Source organism: Capsicum annuum, chromosome 1 (genome assembly GCF_002878395.1).
Source record: "Capsicum annuum cultivar UCD-10X-F1 chromosome 1, UCD10Xv1.1, whole genome shotgun sequence".
NCBI classification, from domain to species: domain Eukaryota; kingdom Viridiplantae; phylum Streptophyta; class Magnoliopsida; order Solanales; family Solanaceae; genus Capsicum; species Capsicum annuum.
In genome coordinates this window covers 201,525,201-201,550,934 of record NC_061111.1, presented here as the reverse complement: position 1 = coordinate 201,550,934, position 25,734 = coordinate 201,525,201, and the positions used below count along the sequence as shown (strand labels likewise).

Here is a 25,734-nt window from a genome sequence, read left to right as displayed (position 1 = left end):
GTAATTAGACCCTTCTATATGCAACGAAGTGCTGTCCAAATTTTTGGTGATATGTAAGTGAAAATACAGGTATCTGAACGGGTTCTCCCGGGCCTTCTCGGCTTCGGGTGCCAGTCCGGCCCGATGGGATTTTGGGGCGTGACATGCGCCCTCCCTACATGCCGCAAAGTATTGTATCCATAGCTAAAAGCAACAAAACAACAAACTTACATAAATTATGATTCAATAGCTGTGCCTTCAATGTCAAGATAATTTTTAATATAATCTCATATGTAGAATCTATGGAGGAAAAAATAGATACCTTATCACTACCTTAGTAGGATAGAGAAATTATTTTTGATAGATCGAACGTTCATTTACCATTTATATTAAGCTAAATGAACATAATAAACAACATCATATAATAAATTACGATAATAAACAACATCATATAATAAATTATACATCAACATTATGGGTTAAATTGTAAAAATTATTATCTATATAATGTAAAATTCTAATTGATCTAAAAATGTTAAAGATTTTGATTTTTTAACTAAATTAAAAAATGCCTTTTATTAATTTTAAATTCCTAAAAAAGGTGAAAAGACGATTTTATCTTATTAAAAACAGTATCAAACAATGATCACCTATAGCTTTACAAATTAATACCACATAATGATTTATTTATAAATATTTTATAGATAATTTTTACCATCTATTTAAATTCAATAAACGGGACATCATTTTTGAAATATAATGCTAAATTATTTTCATGCACAAAACAATTATATTTTTTAAGAAAACTTTATAGCTTAAAAACTAAGTGATGATTTCAGAGAAAATCCTTTAATTTTGACCTCATAACGCCACTCTCCCTTATAATTTATAATATTATGCTTACCTCCTGAACAATTTTTCAATTCTTTTTTGCTTTCAACAGATTTTTATGCCAAATAGCATATTCACCCAGTCAAAGACAATTTGTAATCTGTTGGATCAGAACTCCAAAATAGTAATGAATTTAACAAATAAGCCTTATAATGACAAATAAAAACGCTAAGGAGATAAAAAAATTTAGATGGTGAAAGTTGGTAAGATTAATGGTAAAAGTTGGTAAGATTATCACATGAATTGAATTTAAATGAAGTAATGAAAATTCATATAGCGTACCTTAAAATTTTGAGATTGTGGCATGGTCATTGTTGTTGGCCCATAATTTTTTATTTTTTTTTTAAAAATAATACTTAAATATCAATGATCCTATAAGTTGTTGAGTCCATAAATGCATTCAACCTTAATAAAGCAGCATGATGTTTCTCTACATAATTGCAAAAGTTGATAAAACTATGCAAAATAACATTATCGTGTAATGCAAACACCATAAAAAGTAAAACATATAGCGGTATCAGACGTGACATGTTCTTGACGCCTTTCAAAGAAAAATAAATGGAAGAAGGAATCAAATTGTCACCCTGAGTCAAGGGCCTTGACCTGTTCTTAATATGTGCAGACTGATCAACAATAATTTGAGCACTTGACTATTTTATTGGTATCTAATTCTTTCAGTTCCATGTTGTAACATCCTCGAGCTATTTTTTGGGTCCATACAATAATATTAAACCGAATCTTTTCCTCAAAATCTCATCAAATATTCATAAATCATATACTACAATAAAATAATATAATAATAGAAATATACCATATTATTAATAATTAATCGAATTCTCTAGCAAATCAACCTAACACAAATCTAAGATTAAAAAAGAAACAACAAATTGTAAAGGCCAAAAAAAAAAAAAAAAACTAAGGTAACACAAAGTATGCAAAGCATATGCACCTGATTGAAAATAACATTGACATAAAGAACAAGAACAGCCGAGGGAGCGTTGATGTCGTAAAAATAGTAGAAGTAGATGTCCTGGGTTTCTAGTAATATATATCAAAATACTACTTAAATAGAATTGTAAAAAAAAAATTTATATAAGGTAAAATTTTAATTAAGATAAAATTCTAACTAATTAGAAGTATTAAATGTGATGATTCCTTATTTAAATCAAATATGGACGTTAAATTAATTTTAAAGTCAATACATAAATAGAAATTATTGGAGTAAAAAAATAAAAAGACGATTTTATCTAAAGTAGAGTGTTTTAATAAAGGGCAAAAAGTTTAAATCACTTTCTAAGGGTCTTCGAACTTTTAATATATTATAGATTATAGATTATAGGTAAAATCGTATATTAAAACGATTTCTGGCATTACCGAACGGATCGAAGCCACGTTTGTAAATAGATAATTTTTAGTTTAAGTCATCGCCAGGCATCTAAAGTTGTTTCGAAAATTCACTTAGACCCCTCAACTAAGGCATGTAACTATTAGGCACCTCAAATGCTAAAATTGGTACTTATCAAGCACAAAATGCTGATTTGGTAAAAAAAGTGTAACACATACTCCTTGAACGCGTAAATCGGAGAAAAAATAATATTTTACTTTTTTAATTGAAAAACTTATACTTAAATTATTATATTAATATAATTTTTAATTAACATAATTTAAAAATAAATAAATAAATAAACCCCCAAATTTCATCATCATCTTCATCACCCCTCCCCCACCTGCGTCATCGCTCTTCACCCCAACTACACCCACAGTCAGGGACGACTGGACAGTGCAATAAAAAAGGCTCTTGCCTTAGCCCCCACATTTGGGGGTTGGGGGGCATTTTCTTGTAATTATTAAACTAGTTTTTTAAAAAAAAAAAAAAAAAAATAAAATAAAAAAATACCTATATAATAATTTTATGTAAAATAAAGCAATAAGACTTTTTGGAAAAGAAATAACATATAGTTTTTTAAAAAAAAATTGATAGACAATTAATTTGATATATCAATGACAACACTGTTTTTCTTCTCAAAAAAAGAAAAAGAAACGTTGGTGGATGGTCACCTTCTTGCTTTTTAAGTTGACAATTTTTTATCTTTTTTTTTTTTTTAATTTTCATTTCTTACTCTCATTCTCTCTATTCTTAATGTTTGCTTTCTCCCTCTTAAATTCAAGAATTTTGAGCTAAACAATTCAAAAGTTAAAGATTTTACTAATTTAATTTGAAGAGAGCATCCAAAAAATATGTTGGAATCAATCTTTATTTTTTTAAAATCGAATAATATTATTCTTAACTTTCTAATATTACTTTTGTTTCTTATATTTATTTTTTTAATTGATATTGTAGATAGTGTTTAGAATATTTGTTAGAATTTTAAAATGTCAACTAGAAAGTATGAATCCGGCCATTCAAAACTTAAAAGAAAAAGAAAAGTAGATAATTTGATAAAATCTCAAGAAGGAACTCTTGATAAATTTTTGACAAATAATATCAAAATTAGACCAACAATTTAGAAGAATGTTCTTTAGATGACCTAGTCACTAACTTAGTTGAGTTAAATGATGATGAAATAATCCAAATAGAAGAATAAAAAAAGAAAATTAGTGAAAAATCAATTGTAGATTCTCAGAAAGATCAAGAACTTATAAATGAATCGAATAATTGTACTCCTAAAAACATCTATGATCCTAGTCAATGGAATAGTGTTGATACTAAGTTAAGAGATCTATTAGTAGAAAAGGGGCCGATTAGAATTACCGACACAGATTTTCCAAAGGATGAATCTTCAAGAAATTTTCTATTACATATTATTTTCAAAAATTAGCTAACGGAGAAAGACATGAAAGAAGGTGGTTAGTTTATTCCAAAGATTTGAATAAAGTATTTTATTTTTGTTGCAAGTTATTTAACACTACTTTTAATGTTAAGAATAATAAATTAGCCAGTGAGGATAGTAGAGATTGGAAAAATCTTAGTACTTAACTTAGAATTCATGAAACGACCTACCTACATATAATCAATATGAGTTTATGGATTGATTTAGAAGTTCAATTGCGCAATGATAAAATAATTGATAAAAATGTGCAAAATCAAATTAATAGAGATAGAGAACATTGGAAAAATCTATTGTCATGAATTATTTCTGTCATAAAAACTCTTGAAAGAAATAATTTAGCATTTAGGGGAAAGAACGAAAAGACTTATCAAGAAAATAATGAAAACTTCTCAAGTCTTATTGAAATGATTACAGAATTTGGTCCAATCATGCAAGAACATATTCGAAGAATAAAAAATGATAAAATTCATAACCATTATCTTGGGCATAATATTCAAAATGAATTAATAAAATTGTTGGCAAGTGAAATGAAGAATAAAATTATTGAAAAAATTAGAGAAACAAAGTATTTATCTATCATACTCGATTGTACCTCGGATACAAGTCATCAAGAGAAAATGTCTTTTATATTAAGGAGTGTGGATATTTCAACAACTCCAATAAAAGTTGTCGAATATTTTTTAGAATTCTTAAAAGTGGATGATACAAGTGAAAAGGGTCTTTTTGAAGTTATTTTAGATGAAATAAAATGTATTGGACTTGATGTTGATAACTTAAGAGGATAAGGATATGATAACGGATCTAATATGAAGGGAAACATCAAGGAGTGCAAAAAAGACTTTCTTGATATAAATCCTAGATCATTTTATAAACCATGTGGTTGTCATAATCTAAATTTAGTAATATGCGATATGACTAATTCTTGTACAAAAGTTATATCATTCTTTGGAGTGGTACAACACATATATTCACTATTTTCTTCTTCCACTAAGCGATGAAAACTTTTAAAAGATAGTGTATCCGATTTAACTCTTAAATCATCGTCACAAACACGTTGGAAAAGTCGTATTGAAAGTATTAAAGCAATAAGATTTCAAACTCCACAAATAAGAGATGCTTTATTGAAATGAGTGGAAGTTAGTGATGATCCAAAAATTAAAAGTGAAGCCAATTGCTTAGCAACTTATGAGCTTGAAAATTTTAAATTTTTATTAGGTATGATTATTTGGTATGATGTACTATTTGTTGTTAATTCAATTAGCAAAAGTTTACAATAAAAAAATATGCATATTGATGTAAATCAATTAAGAGGTCTTGTTTCCTTTTTCAAAAAATATAAAGAAGAAGGATTTACAACTGCTATGATTGCAGCTAAGGAAATTGCATTAGAGATGAATATAGAACCTGAATTTCATAGTAAACGTGTAATTTATAGAAAGAAACAAATTGATCAGAATGTTGATAATGAAACTACAAAATCTCTTGAAGAATCTTTTAGAGTTGATTACTTCTTATATATAGTAGACCAAACCATTTCTTCATTTCAAAATAAATTTGAACAATTTGAAGCATATGAAAGTCTTTTTGATTTTTTATTTAATGAAAAAAATTTGTGATCATTAGATGATGAGAATTTTAAAAAACATTGTCTTAATCTTGAATGTTCCTCAAAACATAATACTCAATCTGATATTAGATTTGTATTCCAAATTAAAAATGTTGAGGAAAATCATACAAATAGAAGATAATACTCTAATCAAGATACTCAATCAAATAAAACGACTTGATTCTTTTCTAACCGCTTATATTGCTTATAGAATAGTATTAACAATTTCTGTAACAGTCGCTTCCGCAGAAAGAAGCTTTTCAAAATTTAAAATTATAAAATCTTATCTAAGATCAACAATGTCGCAAGAAAAATTAAGTGGATTGATTATATTATCAATTGAAAAAGAATTGTTAGAAGAAATCGATTATAAAAAAATTATTAACGACTTTGCATCTCAAAAAGCTAGAAAAATAAATTTTAAATAAAAAAATAAAAAAATTAAATTTTAATTTAAGGTCTCCGATTTTAATTTGGTCTTAGGCCCCCAAAACGCTTGAGCCGCCCATGCCCACAGTCATGCTCCCTAATTCTCATTCACAATAAGAAAAATACACACTCATAGATGACGAGTGAAGGGAAAAAAAATGGTGTCACACAGCAGCTCTGCACACACACACTCCATTTTCCATATAGACACACACGTACATTGAGACAAAGAGAGTCGAGAGAGTGAGGGTGAACAGAGAAACAGATTGAGCGAGGAGGTAAGGATGGCGACTTGAGAGAGGAGAATCGGTCGAGAGACCCTTTTTTTCCAGCGTTTCTCGCCGGAGACGTTGCTGTTGCTAGATGTTCTCCATTTTTCATCACTATTGAAGTTCGTCGGAGCTTCGACGAGACAAAAATGGTGAACCCAGCTCCATTCCGACGACCCATCAACTAAAATCGACCCCTCCTTTCACCGAAAAACATCAATTATCTCCACCCATCCCAAAATCCGATGAAACCTTATCCGAGTTTTGAGTTCGCGAAGCAGATTTAGGCTTGTCTCTATTTTATTTTGGAATCAGCGTGTCTGCTTTCTTTAGTCAATTGATTCAATGTTTTACCATCATAAATATTAATCAAATGAAATAGAAGCAAAAAATTAAAAATAAATAAATAAAAAAGTAGGAACAAATTTTAAAAAATGAAAACAGAGGAGAGTGAAGAAAGTAAAAATGGAGGGGGTGAAGAAGAATTAGTCTACTGGGGTGGGGTGGAGGTAGGTAGGGATGGGCATGGTGTGGTACGGTACGATATTTTAAAATTCGGTATGGTAACTTCGATTTTCGGTATCTAAAAGAACAATACCATTACCATACCAAATTAGTTCGGTACGGTTCGATATTTTTAAATTCGGTTTCAACGTTTTACAGTATGGTAATTCGCTAACCATACTTTATTTGATTTCGACTTACATATATTCATATAAAAAAACTATAACTTTAAACTTTAAAAACGTCTCAAGCCTATAAGACTAACAACTACCTTTGTCAATCAATTACACAAAAAGAACATTTCAATCACGATTGAGTAGTCCAAGATGCAAACTCTGAACAACATTACCTAAACTTAAGCATAGTACTCCTAAATAATAAGCTTCCCAAAAAAATTTTTTCTAAATAAAATTACTTTTATGTTCAATTGGCTAATGGATGATATATAAATATATTTAATAATTTAAATATAATATATATGAATTTTATATATTATTAAAAAACTTCGGTGCGGCATACGGTATTTCAGTATTTATTGTATAAATACCAAATACCAAAATAATTTAAAACTCATACCAAACACCACACCAAATACCTTAAAATCCATACCACGGTATAAAAAAATTTAATTTCGAAATGGTATTTGGTATATACCATACCATGCCCACCCCTAGGGGTAGGGAGGGTTAAGTTAATTTAAAAAAAAAATAAAATCTTTTTCTATTTTTGTGGAGTAATATATTTAAAAATATTTTTTAGACCCACACAAGTGTCATTATTTAATTGAATTTTTAATTTATAGTTTTTTTTTAAATCGCTTATCACGTATTTTTCTTTTATTGGTCATTTTTGTTGCATCAGGCGAGTGTGTTACACACACTCTATACTTTTTGCTGATTGTCCAAAAAAGGTCTGATTGGATCAAAATTCGGGTGGGCTAGGGGTCTGATAGGTGCAAGCCTTAGTTGAGGGGTCTAAATAAATTTTCGGGACAACTTTAGGAGTCTGGCGATGATTTAAGCCATAATTTTTCTAAATGGGTTGAGTTATTGGAAGAAAGTAGAAAAGGAAGGTTAAGTCGGATTAAACTTATATGGCTTGGACAATCCTCTCCTTCTAAGTTGAAGTTTTTGGTTGAATTAGATGCAATATACACTTGTCGTTTGATTGAAATTAGTTATGCCGAAATTAGTTATTTTGAAATTACTTGTCGTTTGATTGGGATTAGTTATATTGAAATTATTTGTCCTGAGATTAGTTATACTGGGATTACTCGTCCTAGAGTCAATTATACTGGGATTATTTGTTCTGGGATTAGTTATCCTGATATTATTTTTTCGTGGTTATTTGATTTATGGTACTAAAAATGATATACATTACACAGATAGTTTGTCTACAAAAATACCTTTCACCTTATTTAGTTTAATCAAGTTTTATCTTATGTTAAATTAACTTCATCATTTTTTCCTCAATTCTTTTTCATTGAGTATTTTTTTTCAATTAAACTTGTATTAATTAATTCATTTATTATAAAAGAATAAATAATTTTTGACATTCAAAGTGACATAATAAATATTTAACACAGCAAATTGTTGTATGATAATATCAATAAAGTTAATTTATAAATAGCGGTAGAATTTAATTTAAATAATTAAAAAAACTTGGTTCAACAAAATACTTTTGTAGATTTTCCTTCATATCAAACCATACAGAAGAAATTAAAAAGTTTTTTTTTTTTAAAAAAAAATTTTAGTAGTTTCTTTTTTCTAAAAATACATGTTAAGAAATTTCTGTTGATATTTCTTAAACATGTATGAAACTTTAATATTTCATGTTAAACTACTTATCTTGTCCTAAATTCTATAAAATGTTGACAATCCCATTTTTTGTTAAAAAAATCATCTAAAAAATGGTGAAAAAACTCTCATTTTTCATAGTATCATTAATATTTGGAGAGTTAAATTGTGTTTTAAAAAAAAAATTAAAAAGTATTTTTAAAAATTAAATTTTTAAACATTTTTAGCTATATATAAATAAAATATTTTATTTAATAATTAAGCATGCACTGAGTTAAAAAGGGAGTGTCAAGATACGTTAATTACTTGTTTATGATAAAGAACTAATGAAAAATTGAACTAAGATTAATAAAAATTTCTATAAAATAGAAAGACAATAAATCCTTGGATTAATTTTGAACTTGATTGTACAAATAATTTTTATGGTGCCACTATCATTTTTTCATGAATCATCTTTGTAGTATTTAATAAACCCACATCATTGTTCAAATTTGTCAAAATGGACGAAAATTTGTAGAGTAATTAAAATTTAAATTAGAGATACAATTGACCAAAAAATTTGATGTGAAGACTACCAAAATCTCACATTTATATATATATATATATATATATATATATATATATATATATAATTTGTAGAGTAAATTAAAATTTTAATTTGTGATTCACGCGAGCCGGTATTGGGTCTGAATGGGCTCGGCTGGCATAGAAATCTCTCGAGCGGGCGAAGGAGATACATTTCTGGTACTAGTGGTATTGGACAAGCTCTAAGGGAATAATATCTTTCTTATTTTTGTATTTCTTTTTCATGACGACTAAGAACAGGCAAAATCAAAATTTCACTTCGAATTTTGGACCTCAACATCCTGCTGCTCATGGTGTTTCACGATCAGTATTGGAAATAAAAGGAGAAGTGGTGGAACGCCGAAACTATATATAAATTTGAAAAGTGATAATCAAAGAATTTGGAGGATAATTTTGCTATTTATGACTTTATCCCAAAGTAATATATGTTGGAATTACTTATACCACCCAAAAGGTGGGATAACTTATCAACCAAACGAGGTATCAAAAATTTTATTTCGAGATTATGTGCTTTAATACCTTACACCAAACGATCTTGAATAGATTTTCTGCACCCTCCATAAATTAAACAGTGTCTGACGTGCACACCCACTAAAACGTGTCATGACATCCACGTCCACTAGAGTGTGTTTGGACGTACAAGGCGTTGCTAAAGATGATATTTCCCATTGATAAGGATGAAAGTTTTAAATTTTTATATATAATCAAACTTCTCTATAATATCATCTCGTAACACATTTTACTGTGATGTCCTGATTTTCTCTTTATAAAATTACATCTCTCTAAATGCACACAGTAAATTTCAATTAAGTATATCTAAATTAGAGGAAAAATTGCATATTATTTCTTAACTTCATAGTTGAAGAGAATAATGCTCAATTTATACCTTTTATTTATATATATAAATAACGTAAATACTAATTTTTTTTAGAAGTAATTATACTCTCCTCCATTTTTTTAATTACTTTACTCTCTTTATTAATATACATCATATAACCGACATATACATAACATTCTGTGTTGTGTATATGTTGGGATTTTTATAATATATTTAGGGAGTTGAATTTTTTGTAATATTAAAAATATAAGTTGTGTATTTGTGTAATTTTTATTTTTTTTTATTTTTTTTTTTAAAAAGAACGATTAGGCCAGTTCATTCCTAATTTTCATCAGCAAGGAACAATCTAGAAGAAAGAAGGAACAAACCAATAATCTTTCACATGCAAATTTACAATTGTACCCCTTTAATTGCCCTTTTTGGACTGCTTCACCAAACAACCTACACAGCACTATTCTCTTCTTCAACTGTGAAGTGCCTACTCCTCTTTCCTTATCCATGGCATCTACCTTCCTTACATTCGCTAAACCCTTCACTCCCCACTCCACAAATCTTCCTTCCTTTTCTACCCAAACACCCATTGGTACACTTCTCACTACCCCACCTACTTCTTGATAATTTTTTTTTTTGTTTTTGATGTTTTCTTGTTATTTACTAGTACCCTTTTGGATTTTGAACAGGTCTGAAGAGAAATTCTTTGAGAATTAATGCCATTTCCAAAAAATGGGAACCCACCAAGGTGACACCTTTTATGCTTATTTTTAAGTCAAAGTGAACTACTTAACTTGTATTTGTTATGTGAAGGAGGAAAATCAAGAAAGGGTAGTTTGGGTATTTATTTATTATTTTTCATTTTTGAATACAGGTTTTGCCACAAGCTGATAGAGTTTTGATTCGGCTAGAGGAGTTGCCTGAGGTACTTTCACACATGTCTTGAACTGTACTGTTGTATGTATTGTGCAAATTGGACTTATTTTGGTATGCGGGATGGGATAAGCAAGGATATCTTATGGGATAGAGTAATCTCGGGATTAGCTAATACCTCAAATCAAACACGGGATAAAGTTCTGGACTTGTGTATTTTCGTTTGGTATGTGGGATGGGATAAGCAAGAATAGCCCGTGGGATTGTTTTATCCCACCTTTTATACGGGGTAGTAATCCCACCATTTTAGTAGGAATGACGGGATAAAATAATCTCAGGATTAGCTATTACGTCAAACTAAATCTAGAATAAAGTTTTATATGGTATAGTAATCCCACCATTTTAGTAGGAATGGGAGGATAAAATAATCCCAGGATTAGCTAATAGGTCAAACTAAATATAGAATAAAGTTTTATATGGTATAGTAATCCCACCATTTTAGTAGGAATGGGGGGATAAAATAATCCCAGGATTAGCTAATACGTCAAACTAAATATAGAATAAAGTTTAATCCCAAATTTTATCTCGGGATGTGCTATCAAGTTAGTTGTATTGAAAGCAGAGATTTGGGTGCCATTTTCACAACTAGATATGACAATGTTACTCGAATTTCTGTAGAGGGCCTTTGTTGTTTTGCAATAGGTATCATATGAAAAGTTTGTTCTTTTCTTCTCCTTGAGCCTTTCCATGAACGCATACTTAATAATATCCTAGAAGTATTGTTAACTGGGTCCTGGAAATATTTATGTCTGGTTCCAAAGATTTGGGCTGTTCGTTAGTGAAAGGTTGTTCTGGAGTGAATTTAAACTATTTTATTGTGTGGATGTACATATGTATGATGCTTCAGTTGTGATAGATAACGAAAGACATGCTAGTACAGCATTTATATGTATATATAGATTCATCTTGCAATGGTCTCAGGAAGAATGAGTAACTTAATCTTTAAATTTTCTTCTCAAAATGGAGCTTTTACTACATTTTAAGGCACAATATATTCGTTCTGCTTTTAAGGTTAGTACAACGTAGTATTTGTCAGCTCTATTACAGTCCAATGAACATTTTTTAATTTGTCCTCCAACCTCCTATACCTTTTTATGATTGTTTCTTGTTTGTGATGCTCCTGGAGTCTTAGATTCTTAGTTCCATACCTGTGAAGGAATAGCTTATTCTTGCTACTGTATTGAAGAAGTCTGTATGGTGGACATTCCCGTTGATGCAAGTTATTTCACCTACAACAATTATGGGCACATATACGCTTTAGCACAGATTTGATTTTGCTTGTTGTTATCTAAGATACCTGTCTGTAATATTTGCTGAAAGAAAGGGTGTGTACACAGAAATCTGCTGGTGGAGTTTTGCTTCCAAAATCGGCAGTGACGTTTGAGCGCTATCTTATGGGAGAAGTAAGTTTCAACTTTTATGCATATTATTTATTCATCTGGACAGATTGGAGATGCATATGGTGGTATTATATTGTAGTTTATCCTTTTGACGACTAACTGAGACTAATTTTGTTAATTTTAGGTTCTTTCTGTTGGTTCTGATGTTGCCCAAGTAGAAAAGGGGAAGAAGGTAAGCCTATTGAAATTATTTTAGTGGATGTCTATCTATCCAAGAGTAAGCTTTTTATTTCAATTTTATCTGTACGCTTCCTGGTACTAGTTTCTTTGGAATGAATCGTTAAATCATAGGGCTTTTGCACATCTACTCATAATCCCTGCTTCCCGTCTTCCATCGCTTGGTGGGAGGGGGTGATGGCTTGCCTTACTTCTTTGTGCTTTCTTCTGAATGAATGATATGGTTCTTTTGCAGGTTCTTTTCTCTGACATCAACGCTTACGAGGTATGGTCATTATGTGCTTTTGTAGTAAGCTGATCTATAATTGTGTCTATTGACCACCTGATACATAATCATCTTTGGTCTTTCCAAGAGGATCAAAATATTTTTCTTGACGAACTAGTGCTTGTTTAGGAAAAAAACATCTGACTTTACTGAGAGGGATTTACTGGACAATATGAAAGTCTATCTAAAAAACAAGTGTGACAATTGATGTTGATTTTAAGCTTCCTCGTAAATAGAGAATTTGATGTAGTAAAGGTTGCGGGGAAGAAGACTATCTAAGACAACTTGCTCAACAATTGTTTACGTTGACCTATAGGAATCCGGCATACTGTTGTCCTAGCTATATTTAGCTGAACTAATGGATGTATTACAGTTACTTGATGCATGCCGACAACGTTGTACATATTAACTTTCTTTAGTGTCCTGTTGTTGACAACTAAATGATTCTTGTGAACTTACGTGCATCTCAACTGATCAGGTGGATTTGGGAACTGATGCAAGGCATTGTTTCTGCAAGGAAAGCGAGTTGCTGGCTTTGGTTGAATGAAGTCTCTCCCATTTCCATTATTGTTATTTTAGGGCGCTAAGTTTTGTCAGGTTCTTAGTCAAAAAGACATTCAGACCGCGGGATTTGTTGTAAAATCTCATCTTTTGTAGAACAAAAATGTTGAGATTCAAACGTTCGGTGGCATTTTTCTGATTTACAGGTCAAAGTGTTGAGATTGGGTTATATTGTCTCTTTCTTTCTTATCGTTCATAGAGAATTTGTTGTACGCCTATTAACTTCATCGCATATTTCTGCATTTTCATCTAAACATAGCGGCATTGTTAACCTTTCCTATCTGGTGCCAATTAAAATCTGTCAATGTCCATCAACGGTCGATTGAAAAAAGAAAAGAGGATGGTATGTGAATCTCTATCTGATGACATAAACCGTCATAAGCCACTGGGAGGGGAAGAGGATGCCACTTTATATCTGAAAGACCAGAGCTCACCAAGTGAATTAACCGCTCAACCATAGAATACGTTTCTTTGATTAGGGTCGAGTTGCTTGGTTTTAACGTCGCTCCAAATTTTGTATGGTAGGCAGTATGTAAACTATTTAGTATGAGTCATTGTATAATTTGATCCAATATTTGGTTATTGTATTACTTGTCCTCCAACCAAAGGAACTCCAATAGGTTCGAAATCTAGCCTTCCAGCTGTTATGCCTGGCAGATCAGCCAATTAGGCTATATCTTTCTTCTTTTTGGAGTATTAACTTGTCTTTGCCACTGATTGAAGCATGTCTAAAGAATCTTGAATGCGCTTCCAGTAGCATAATACATCTGATTTTCCAAAACATTCTAAGAACGTCCAACAGGTATTAAAATAGCCACATCTGATTTTCCAAAACATTTCTAAGAACGTCCAACAGGTATTATAGCTTACTATCTTCTATTCCTCTAAAACAAAGACAATTTTAACACATCTAGAACTGAGGGAATAGTATTAAGGAACGAACAAAAATTGGCTAAGGTTCATTTGCTGAGAAATAATAACCTCAGTATTTGTGAGAAGAACTCCGAGACTACAACGCGTTCAATATGAAAGTTCTAAAACTCAAATAAGCGCAACTCAATCATTCCCTCTTTCCTCTTGGGAGAATACCATGCTACCACTTTCCCAGACTGTAGAAGCTTTAATGAGTAATTTAAACTGCATAAGAAATCCTCCAATTGTACGCCAGGCCTGCCAGATGGTGAATTGAGCAAAAACTTTGAATCTACTCTAAACACTATTGGCCCAGCAACCTGCATTTGAAGGACAAACATGAATCCAACAATCATTGTCAAAAACATCGATTACCCAAAAAAAAAAAAAAAGATGAGACGGGGAAACAAAAGTTTTGCCACTCAAAGTTTGCATTGGTGAAGCTTTCACCTTTGGACATGCACTCTGTTCAAGAGTTGAGTTTCTAAGTCATAAAGCACCACAAGAACCAAGAAGTAGTTGACCAGTGGACGAGTAGCACTGATTGAGTTCCCAATGAAACAAATCTAGTTAGTAAAATATCAGGGGGTGTTTGGTACGAAGGATAATGTTTTCTTGAAAAATAAACAGGTTTCTCTTGTATTGTGGTGCTTGCTAAGTGGGCAAAAAGATGTTTCTAAAAACATTTATATGTAATCTAGCAAAACACTATGGGGCGGACGTGGGTGGGACTGGGAAGTGGGAGTTCGGCGTGGTGCGGGTTGGGGTAATTAAGGTGCGAAGGTTGGGGGCGTTGGGGAGGAGGGGGACAATGAGTTTGGAATGCCAGTTATAGAACTTGTTTTTTCCTACTGGCACTAGAGAAGTCACTTCCTGAGTGTTAAGGACCGTGTTTTCCTAGAGAAAATGTTTTTCAAAACATTTTGGACTAACCAAACATGGAAAAACTGAAAACATTTACCGAACAAGCCCTCAGTCCCACTTGTTTTCCCCCAAAATGTATTTACTCGTTACAGAAACTAAGGAATCTATACAATATCTAATAATTATGCTGATACATTCCAGTTAACTCTGTAGACAATGTGAAGGAACAAATTGTAAGTTACCTGCTGCTGAAGTATCAAACTGAGCCTGGGTGAAGAGAGCACGTCTCTTGCATCATCAGCTGATACTTCTCTGAAGACTTTTGAAACCTGTTTGGCTAATGTTGAAGCAGATGAGACATCTAGACGAGCATCTACCCTTGTGAGATCTCCAAAAGACTTTCTGAATTTACCATGTTGAAAAGTATAGCAAAGGGAACCAAACAAATCAACTCCAAAGGGACTTCTATGCCTTGAATCCGAGGAACTGTTGCTACCATTTTTGAGCCATGCCTCAACAGTTCCCCCTATAGCAACAAGTTGAAGCAAGATTAGACAAGAGAATAGGAAAAGTACAGCTACTTTATAAATGCTGAGACTTTGGAGTAGCACTGTTGGATAGCATCATATATGCATGATATTGTCACAAGACTCACAACACCAATTTCATAAGAACCTATCGCACTACGAAATTCGAAGGACCTCAGTTCCCCCAAAGATTATAAAGTTGGTCAGAGCTTTGAAAGGAAAATACTGTTCACTTCTTCAATATTCCAGGAACATGCTCAAGAATTAACCATACCCATTAAGTCATTAAAATTACCTAACTAAAGAAAATCATTTTTTGAAGGGTGTGCAACAATTATCTTAAAGTGTTTCACATTGAGTACAAAATACCTTCACAGAAATAACTGAAATCCCCAGATTCCACCAGAAGCACCGCAAGAAAGTTCATGCTGAGGAATGCATAAGCTCAAATTATTTATATATTTGAATAAACTAGACATTTATCTTAGTGCTGGAGAACTGAATTCTAAAGTCTATTGATAATTCAAATCCAGTTAGAAGTTTAGATCTAGATCCTGAACACACACAGGCTCAATGTAGTTTAGCAAACCATGTCAAAGGAATTAGGAAACTGCCAAGTTATAGCCAATCAGGATAGTTTTCTGTAAGCAGTGAAGTTACCAATAATTCCAGATACTGCTGCATGAGGCTCTCTAAGACGAATATCGTAAGAAGGGTTATAAATCCGTCCCTTATCTGTCTCGATAATGACGTCCTCTTTCTTTTCCTTGATTCTCCAGAAATCTTTGCTCTTCTCATAAGAAAGGGCTGCTTTTCCACATATTCCTTGCATCAGACTGTGCGGTGGCTCATCCGTAATATTATCAACAGCCCGAGGATGGCCACTACTTTTATGTAAACCAAAACGGTATCGCAGTCCATTCTCGGAAACTAGCGATGAGCAGTCCAAGGATATTGACTCTGGGACCTCCCAATATCTACCTTTATGGTCTATATATAGCTCAGGCCATGCTGCTTCCAAAGTAATGTCGTGATCAGGAAGCTGCAATGAATTTAGAAGAATTGTGAATCAAACATCACACTCGTAAATGCTCATAAGCTGGGAACATAGTTTAAACCACAGAGATGAGCACGATATGACAAACTCATGTATATTTACATGTTTGTCATAATTTCCATATTTAACTTCCCTAATAAGTCGGGCATCCTCAAATTTTTTTTCAGCCAGATTCTTCAACTTTTCCAAAGTGAGCTAGGAGAAACAAAATGGGGACCCTTTCCTTTACTTCTCCTTATCTTATCATCCTCCAGCTGAGACAAATTCAGATTTGTTTCTCTAGTGAAGTATTCCAATATCAACAGAGAGGCAACAGATTCCAAGTTCATTTAAACAAAAATGAGAAAACAAAAATGAGAAAACTAAGCAAAATATCCTTTAGGTTAGTTATACGGGAAAAACACATATTTTTGCTGAAATGCACCACCAAAGTAAGTTCGAAGTAAAGTAGCCTTCTAGGTTCCGAAACTCATACAGTGTGCTAAAACCTAAGATTGCAAAGGGATGATAATGCATGCTCTCCTAGAGGAGACAAATCTAAAGAAGAGAACAGGAAAACTGTATCAACGAAATTGATGCCCAGCATATATTATATACCTACTCTGGATCCGCAAACAGGCTTAAAGGATCAAATAAAAAGACGAACAGCTGCAAGCGGCAATCTGTCTGCACACTTATGAAATCTAAAAGAAAGAAAAACACCAAGCTTAACAAAAAACTGAATGTTTGACAACTGGCATGAGTTTAAGACTTTAGCAGTTTTGTCAATTTGTATACTAAGATGCACATCAGAATAAAGTTTTTGAAGTGGGTAATATGATTTTTTTTTTTTTTGAGTTTATAGGACGAAGACAGTGGATGCAGCACTGACATCCCAACTTTAGAAGTGGAAGCACATCTAATGAGCAAAATGCATCTTTAAGATTAAAGCACATCTTGCCACATGGTGCATCAACAGTAATATCAGAAAATAAAAGTTACATTTCTTAAATCTTCTCTGGAAAATTAGAACACCTTAAACATACTAAATTCTTAAGCCTATACTTACCATCCTACTAAGAATATATAACACTACTAATCAACGTGAAGATAGCACCTCGAAGCTAATCAACTTAGAGAAAATGAAAGATAATAAAAAAAAAGCATCTAAAGAAACAAATATAACATTCCAATAGCAGTGCATCAAATGTTGAAGGACGTCAGATCCCTGCCTTATGAAAGAGCATGGCCCTCGAACGGGGTCCTCTCTTTTCGCCATGTTTTTCTGTGCTCAATAACAGAGAAGAAGAAGGTGTCAGAGATAGCTGTGCGCATACACCAAGGGCATAAAGTGACTTCTCCAAGAAATGCTTGCCAATGTCTTTTAGTACTGGCAGCTCCCATTCGTCCACATTGGACAAATCAGTTTTAATATCCGATATCAGTTTCTTTGGCCGAAACTGACCCGTGAATGCAAGCCACCTATGAAGAATTCAAAAACAAATAATTTATCTATCTTGTATATAAGAGGTGGCTTCTTGGAGTATCAACACCAATTTGAAATATAACGGGAGAAAGCAACAAATTGGGTGGAGCAGGAGGGATGATGAGCAAAATATACAACAATGGCTCTTTGACCTATAAGGTTGTCCAAGCACAGGTAAGCAATCAGCTCTTTTAGCTATAAAAGAAATCAAAGTCATGAAATATATTCTAAACATGGTCAAAAGTGTCAAAGGTTTGAAGCAAAGCATATGATGGATGAAGAACTTTGGCAAAAAGCTTATTATTTCTCTGCTGTTTCCAAAACTTGAGCACATTATCTCACTTGGTTTGGTTTCTATTTCAGAAATAAAGCTTTTTGCCCCCTGGTCAAAAGTGTCAAAGTTTTGAAGCAAAGCATATGATGGATGAAGAACTTTGGCAAAAAGCTTATTATTTCTCTGCTGTTTCCAAAACTTGAGCACATTATCTCACTTGGTTTGGTTTCTATTTCAGAAATAAAGCTTTTTGCCCCCCCCCACCCCCACCCACCCACTATAGTACATTGCATTATGCATTCATTTTTTCTCCCATAAGTAAACTCATCCCTTCAAGCATATGAACTTTGTGTATGTTTTAAACATTAATGGTGTTCTTTTTTCAATCAATATAATTTTTTTAAGTATGTTTGACAGTTAGGTGCTCTCGAAACTCCCAATTCCCTAGCAGGTCCTCATAAATGAACAAAAATATCAATCAACTAAAGCTCAATACCAAATTAGTAGGAGTCTGCCAGGTAAATCCACTACATCCATTCTGCACGAAACATTCAACAACGTACCCATAGTAATCCCACAACTGGGATCTTGGACGGGTGAAATGTACGCGAACCTTACCCATACCTTTGAGTGGTAGAGAGGCTGTTTCCAAATTCCAATATCCCCTTCGCTTAAAAAGGGAAGTTATTCATAGAAAGATTGCAAGAAGAAAAAATGAAACAAAATATCAAGATACAAAAGTAACAAAACAAATGAAGCAATAAATAGTAGGAAATACATAAAAGAAGAACAAAAAACCAAGCAATTACTAAATACTACTAATAAGGAGGGGAGGATATGGGGCAAGTCCCCAGCCTCTCCCATCTAAATCTAACAGGCAACCACACTCAGCTACCTACTAACCTTCTACCCTAATGCTCGACCTACATATCATCCATATCATTCCACGACCAAAAATAATCTATATCCGAAAGTAGATGTTTTCTAAATATCACATTTATCCCTATAAGACACAAGTCTCTAACCAGACTTCTGGGCCAACATTGCCAACAACAACAACATACCCAGTATATTCCCACAAAGCGAGATAGGGTAGAGTGTACGCAGTCCATACTTGTACCTCATAAGACCCACAAAAACAATCTAGAAAAAGACATAATAGACGAAAAAGAAACAATAGGTAGTAACAAAACAATAAATAGTAACAAAACAAGACTAGGACAAAATAATAATGCTACAAACAATCTACCCAAAACAAGACACATCAACAAAACTCCAAGGAATGTGTTGAAAAATTGTACTAGTACTAGTAGTAGTAGTTACCAGTCAGTTTCAAACAAAAGGGACTGAAGAGCAAAAGAACCCTAATCCTCGACCTAAACACCTTCCATATCATTCCAAGACCAAAATAATTTCTCTCTTTAGATGTTTTCTAGATATCACATTTATCCCTACAAGACACACAAGTCTCTAACCAGACATAACCTTGCCGAAAAAAAGTTAATACTCCCTCTGTCCCTCAGTACATCTTTACTTGTACAGTATTGAATTGGCACACACCTTAAGACACATTTAATATTACGGCTAATTTTACTATATCACTCTTTGAATATAATAAATTTAATTCTTTAGGAAATGCATAATATTAATAGCAAGGGTAAAATGAACACAATGGTAATCATCCATTGGTTCTCCGAACCGGATAAGTAGTCCATTGCCGGACATGACTCACAAAAATCATGAAAATATGTTGAAAAATTGTACTAGTACTAGTAGTTACCAGTTAGAAGTGGCGGTTTTAAACAAGAGGGACTGAAGCGCGAAAGAGCCCAATTCCTTATTAGTAGGAGAAAAGGAAGGAATAATTCCTAGAGGAAAGCCATTTCCGAGAAGAGAAAGTTGTTGGATTCTTAGGGCTCTACTAGCTTTGGTACCATCAAGGGGTATTGGTTCCCCTGGAATTGACCTGGCCGTTCCGTCTAGGACTCTTGGTGTAGAAATGTTGAGGTCCCAAAATGCTGCATCCATTGCCGTTCTCATGTTCGCCATCTTTTCGCCGGCTCGCCGGAGAAAATGAAGTTGAATCAAGGAAGGAGGAAAGTATATTTTGGATGGCTTCCTTATCTGGTCACTCTCACTCAGGGGTTTTGTATTTTGGGGTTTAGCCTCTTTTTTTTTCCCCTTCTTAATTATCTATTACTCCTAACACCTTCATTTTTCATGGTATAAGAAATTATTTATATTAATGAATTGTTTTGTTGAAAAAGAGTTGTTTCAAAATTAAAGGATTAATTATATGACTCTGTATATTCAATAACTTAGCTTATTTTTATGAGGTAAATAGTGGAATAAATAATTGGAGAAAGAACAGAAACGACACTTCAAATTAAACTATTTCTTTGAATGGCCATGGAATTTAAATTTAACTTTCTAGTCATTTTAATTTACTGACCGATTTTATATCATTTTTACACAACTTTTATACAAATCTTATACATAAATATTCTATACGGAAATTATACAGTTTTGATACATAATTTATATAATAACTGTACTTTTTTTTACACATTTTATACAACAATTATATAATTTGTATACACTTTCTATATATTGTACATATACATATTTGATAGAACTATACAATTTCTATACATATATCTTATATAAATTCATATTCTATTTAATAATTATATCATTTTTATATAATTTAATTATTATTTCTAAAGAATAAAAAAAAATAGAATATTTGATCAATTTAAAAATTTATAGTAAAAAAAAAATGAAATATTTTTAAAAGGGCCGAATTACCTAAGTTCAATATTGTATCAATATTGTATATAAACTGTATCAGTATCATATATGGACTATATATGGACTACGTGGATCAAAATGATCCAAATTGAAAAAGATTAGAAAATGGCCATAAAATGACATTTATTTAGCCGACTGGACATTATTTGTCCAAATGTCAAATTTGGGCTATAATTGGACTATTATTTTTTAAAAAGGTCATAAAGTGTCCTTTTTCATAAATAATTTTGATACTAATTAATACCTCATATCAAATATAAAATAAAATAATTCTTCATTTTATCTCAAAGTTATTTATCTCTTGTACATCACACCAAATGACCCTTAAAATGTATAAAAATCAAAATTTAGTTCATTCGTTGAAAAGTAGTTAAAACTTGGATAAATTTAAAAATGGTGATAATTATTAGTGAAAGATAGACATGATAGTGAAAATGAAAAAGTATGAACTATCATTTTTCACGAATTTCATAGATTACCTATCAATTAGTTTTCTTTCCTGTGTGATGGTAAAAACTTACACATACCTCATATATACATTAAATTAATACTTTTTTATCATAATTATATAATTAAATTAAGTAAATACATGTTGATTAATCATGATTAAGTAACATAAACTTTAAATTCAAACACATGACATGCATGTATTGGCTTGATGTATACACCGAATACGTATAAATTTTTTACTGTGTCATTTAGCACTATTTATCTATATTAAAATTTATTTCTCTTTTCTTTGCATTTTTTTTTTGTAATTTCTTTTTTTTTTCCTTTATCATTCTTATTTCGTCCTTATTATCATTTTGATACCTTTTTTGTATTTCTCTCTCATCTTTTTTGTTATTATATTTTATATTTATTTGTGTCATACTATATATTTTAAATAAATTTATTATTTATATTTAAATAATTTAATCATAAATACGTATCAAAAGTAATTGTTTAGATGTGGTTTTGGTCAGTAACTCTCAAAGTTAAAATATATTGATGGTGTGTTTTAAACTTAGAGAAATTTTTTCATACATCATCTTCAGAGTTATAATTGGTTATTTTTCTTCCAACACAGCAACAACAACACATACCCAGTAATTTCCACAGATCTGAGGAAGGTAAGTGTACTCAATCCGTATTACTATCTCAGATGTGAGGTAGAGAGACTGCATGTTTCCAATAGATCCCTAAATCAAGATTAAAACAGTTCATAAAAAGACATATTATAGAAATAATAGGTACTAATACAACAAACAATAACATAAACAAGATTACCACAAAGTAATATTTCAATCGATCTATCCAAGATAATAAACACTATCAAAACTTCACAATCAAGACACTACAAACATAACACTATAACAACTAGCACAGATACCGAAGCACTCCAACCAACCAGAATAAGGCAACACTCCTTTCTACTAGCTAGCCATCTGTACTCTAATTCGCCTCCTCTATACTTTCCTATCTAGGGTCCTTGGTTAGCTGTAACTGCTTCATGTCATGTCTAACCACCTCCATCTAATTTTTTTTCGGTCTAAATCTACCTCGCCTGAATCCATCCATAGCCAACCTCTCACACCTCCGCATTAAGCATCGTACACCATCTCATCACATGTTTGAACCATCTCAATTTTACTTACTGCATCTTGACATCTATTGAAAACACTCCTACCTTATTTCGAATAACCTAATTTTTAGTTACATCTCTCTTTGTGAACCCGCACAGCCACCATAACATCTTCATCTCCTCATCTTCATCTTTTGGATGTGAAAGTCCTTGACTGGCCAGCACTTTGCCCCATACAACATAGCAGGTCTAACCGCTACTCTGTAAAACTTGTCTTTAAGTTTAGGAAACACTTTCTTATCACACAAGATTCTGGATGCGTACCTTCATTTCATCTACCCTGCACCATATAGTGAGTGACATGTTCGTCTATCGCTTAACTTTCCTGGATTATTGACCAAGATACTAGAAACTAACCCTTTTTCTGGATAGCCTGAGTATCAAGCTTCACCACCACGCTAGCCTCATGTGTCACCATATTGAACTTGCACTTCAAATATCCCTTCTTGGTCTTACTCAACCTAAATTCTTTAAACTCCAGGGGTTGTCTCCAAACCTCCAATTTAGAATTAACTCCTCCACGAATCTCGTCAATCAAAACTACATCATCCGCAAAAAACATACACTATGATACCTCTATTTAAATTTGCCGCGTCAAAATATCCATCATCATTAGTTATTCTTTTTGTAAGTAAATTTTTTTTTACAAAGTAAACTTTAACAATATATTTCAATCTAAAGCCTAAATATTATACAAGCATGACTTGATTAATGGAAAGGCAATATCTTTGTGAAAGGTATACATATAGTCTTTGGGGGGATTTGGCTAAAAGACCACTTCCCAATTTTTTTTTAACATTTAAACACCAAGTTTTTTTAATTGAAACAATAGACACTTTAATGGGACCACAAAAAGAAAATGCAACCCTAGCACACAACTTACAAAATATACACTTTAGCCCCTTTTTCATTTCAGCCCCAATTTTTTTAAAACTATACTTTAGTCCATGTTCAAAAATATAAATATTGGATAATTAATTTTAAAAAAAAACATCCCAAAGCTTCTCAACCAATCCACAACCAACCACCCAATTTTGGCGTCATTTCCTCGATTTTTCATCGAATTTTTCGGCATCCATCGGAAAGTGACATTATCTCCATTGTTTTAAGCCATTTTAGCTTCAATTTTCCTTCTATTTTCACACAAAAAACTTAAAAATTAGTCCCACATTTTGAAATCGATTCTTGGCTCAATAGCAACATTCCAACACTCCTTAGGTTGTTTGTAAGTTGAAATTCGTTGGAGTATTCCGGTGGTCGTCGAAAAAGGATGGATCGTGCACTGCACAGCCAGCAGCTAAGAAGAAGACGACTTCAATCTATTAAGTCTAGGCGCATAAACCACTATTCAAGTCTATTAAATACTATTATCGAGGTATATCATGTCTATTATAGATTACGTGGTTATTGATGATATATTTTCTGGTGAATGGGAGGAGACTCCTAAATGTTGGGTTTGAAAAACCGCGTCTAAGGAGACAGTATCCATTGCCCTTCGTTGCAACGATTCATATGTCGATATGGTTAAAAGCGAAATGGAGAGCAGTGAATTAAGTTGTGATCAAAGTGAGGTGGTAATTAGTTACTTGATGAACGGAGGAGGGGAAAAAATCCATCCAACGTTCATAAGGAATGATAGGCACGTGGAATTATACATGCTTTGCATTGATTCTGATAACTCCAGACCTATATTGCGAGTTAAAGTTGTTGGAAGATCCCGGAAAGAAGCTTCTACATCAGCCCCGCCCCCACCCTCACCTCTACTCCTGGCAGTGGATGATACATCAACGAAATACGATTACATGGGTGGTGATGAATGGGATTATAGTGAAGATTATGAAGAAGAGGAGTGTGGAGGAGGTGAGGACGGACATTTCGGACCACAAGGAAGCCACTCTTTCTCGGACGACATTAGTCATTATGTAGGACAAACATTCAAGGATAAGAATGTTTATGTAATTTTAAGTAAGAACAGATTGAGGAAATACTAGACTGTGCGAATTATTTATTATGTACTAACGTCATTGTTGATTTCTACACATGATAGATAGATTATCAATTTTTCGAGAAGTCGAGTATTCACCAATTCGTGAGTTTATGATCAACTATTTGAATATATGGACAAGTTAGAATAATGATCAAAAAATAGAAATTAAAGTAAAAAAATTAACACCTTTCAAACATTGTAAAACAATTTACATGCATTAATTGTGATACCAAATCACTTTTGAACATAATCAAGTGATATTTAAGGCATGCTATAGTCGTAAATCGGTGAAATGAAACTAAAAAGGAAAGAAATAAAATAAAATATATAAGCACCATCCAAACAATGCAAAACAACTATATATCATCAAATGAGATTAGACGCATGTAATGAACATAAGGAAGAGTGATGGTTGTGACTTGTGGGTGCATGGGACAAGAAGTGTTTGAGAACAAGTAATCCTTCTCAATGCAGACGTTTGTTCTGAGTAATTGGTTGTTACTACCATCAATCTTCCTAATACTCATATGATCGAGTGTTCAATTATTTTGTACTCTTATATGATGATATTTAGTCATTTTTTATTGCTTGAATGATGTTTATTTATTTTATTTTATTTTATTTATCTCTTTTTAGTCTCGTCTTACTTGTCAATAGAATTAGATGATTGATACTAGACCTATAAAGATATCGTGCATATATTATATATAAATGTATCTATACTAGACTAAATTAAAAGTCATGTATCGACCAATTGAGTCTAGTGAAAAGAAAGACGAGACTAAAAAAGAGAGAAATAAAATAAAATAAAATAAATTAACATCATTCAAGAAATGAAAAGTGATTAAATATCATCATATGAGAGTACAAAATAATTGAACACTAGATCAAATGAGTATAAGAAAGAGAAATGATGGTAACAATCAATTACTCATAACAAACGTCTGCATTGAGAAGGACTACTTATTCTCAAACACTATTTGTCTCATGAACACCCACAAGTCACAACCATCACTCTTCTTAATATTCATTAGACACGTCTACTCTCATTTGATGATATCTAGTTGTTTTGTATTGCTTGAATGGTGCTTATTTATTTTATTTTATTTTATTTTATTTCTTCCATTTTTAGTCTCATCTCACTGATTTACGACTATG

General features: G+C 32.1%; 2 protein-coding genes across 2 annotated transcripts; one reads left to right on the top strand and one right to left on the bottom strand.

Moving 5' to 3' along the window:
• The first annotated feature begins 9,619 nt into the window (after nucleotides 1-9,619).
• LOC107844360 (10 kDa chaperonin 1, chloroplastic) lies at nucleotides 9,620-13,224 on the top strand. Its single transcript, XM_016688800.2, has 7 exons — nucleotides 9,620-10,311; nucleotides 10,409-10,467; nucleotides 10,594-10,644; nucleotides 11,990-12,055; nucleotides 12,177-12,224; nucleotides 12,465-12,494; nucleotides 12,973-13,224. Exons 1-7 carry the CDS (start codon nucleotides 10,227-10,229, stop codon nucleotides 13,039-13,041), a joined length of 408 nt encoding a protein of 135 aa, XP_016544286.1. The 5' UTR covers nucleotides 9,620-10,226; the 3' UTR covers nucleotides 13,042-13,224.
• A 730-nt stretch (nucleotides 13,225-13,954) lies between these two features.
• Nucleotides 13,955-20,472, bottom strand: LOC107844352 (protein TRIGALACTOSYLDIACYLGLYCEROL 4, chloroplastic). The gene is made up of 5 exons (XM_016688794.2): nucleotides 19,935-20,472; nucleotides 17,627-17,876; nucleotides 16,019-16,400; nucleotides 15,074-15,357; nucleotides 13,955-14,287 (listed from the first exon to the last, which is right to left on the bottom strand). Exons 1-5 carry the CDS (start codon nucleotides 20,201-20,203, stop codon nucleotides 14,090-14,092), a joined length of 1,383 nt encoding a protein of 460 aa, XP_016544280.1. The 5' UTR covers nucleotides 20,204-20,472; the 3' UTR covers nucleotides 13,955-14,089.
• Nucleotides 20,473-25,734: the final 5,262 nt, after the last annotated feature.

Bases quoted from the DNA above. Each gene is read 5' to 3' on its own strand.
- LOC107844360 (XM_016688800.2), top strand. From the start codon at position 10,227: ATGGCATCTACCTTCCTTACATTCGCTAAACCCTTCACTCCCCACTCC. The intron at 10,468-10,593 runs GTGACACCTTTT...TTTTGAATACAG, and splicing joins AAAAATGGGAACCCACCAAG to GTTTTGCCACAAGCTGATAG. The intron at 10,645-11,989 runs GTACTTTCACAC...GTGTGTACACAG, and splicing joins GGCTAGAGGAGTTGCCTGAG to AAATCTGCTGGTGGAGTTTT.
- LOC107844352 (XM_016688794.2), bottom strand. From the start codon at position 20,203: ATGGCGAACATGAGAACGGCAATGGATGCAGCATTTTGGGACCTCAAC. The intron at 17,877-19,934 runs GTAACTACTAGT...AATTCTTCATAG, and splicing joins AAAACCGCCACTTCTAACTG to GTGGCTTGCATTCACGGGTC. The intron at 14,288-15,073 runs GTAACTTACAAT...CTTCAAATGCAG, and splicing joins GTTTGATACTTCAGCAGCAG to GTTGCTGGGCCAATAGTGTT.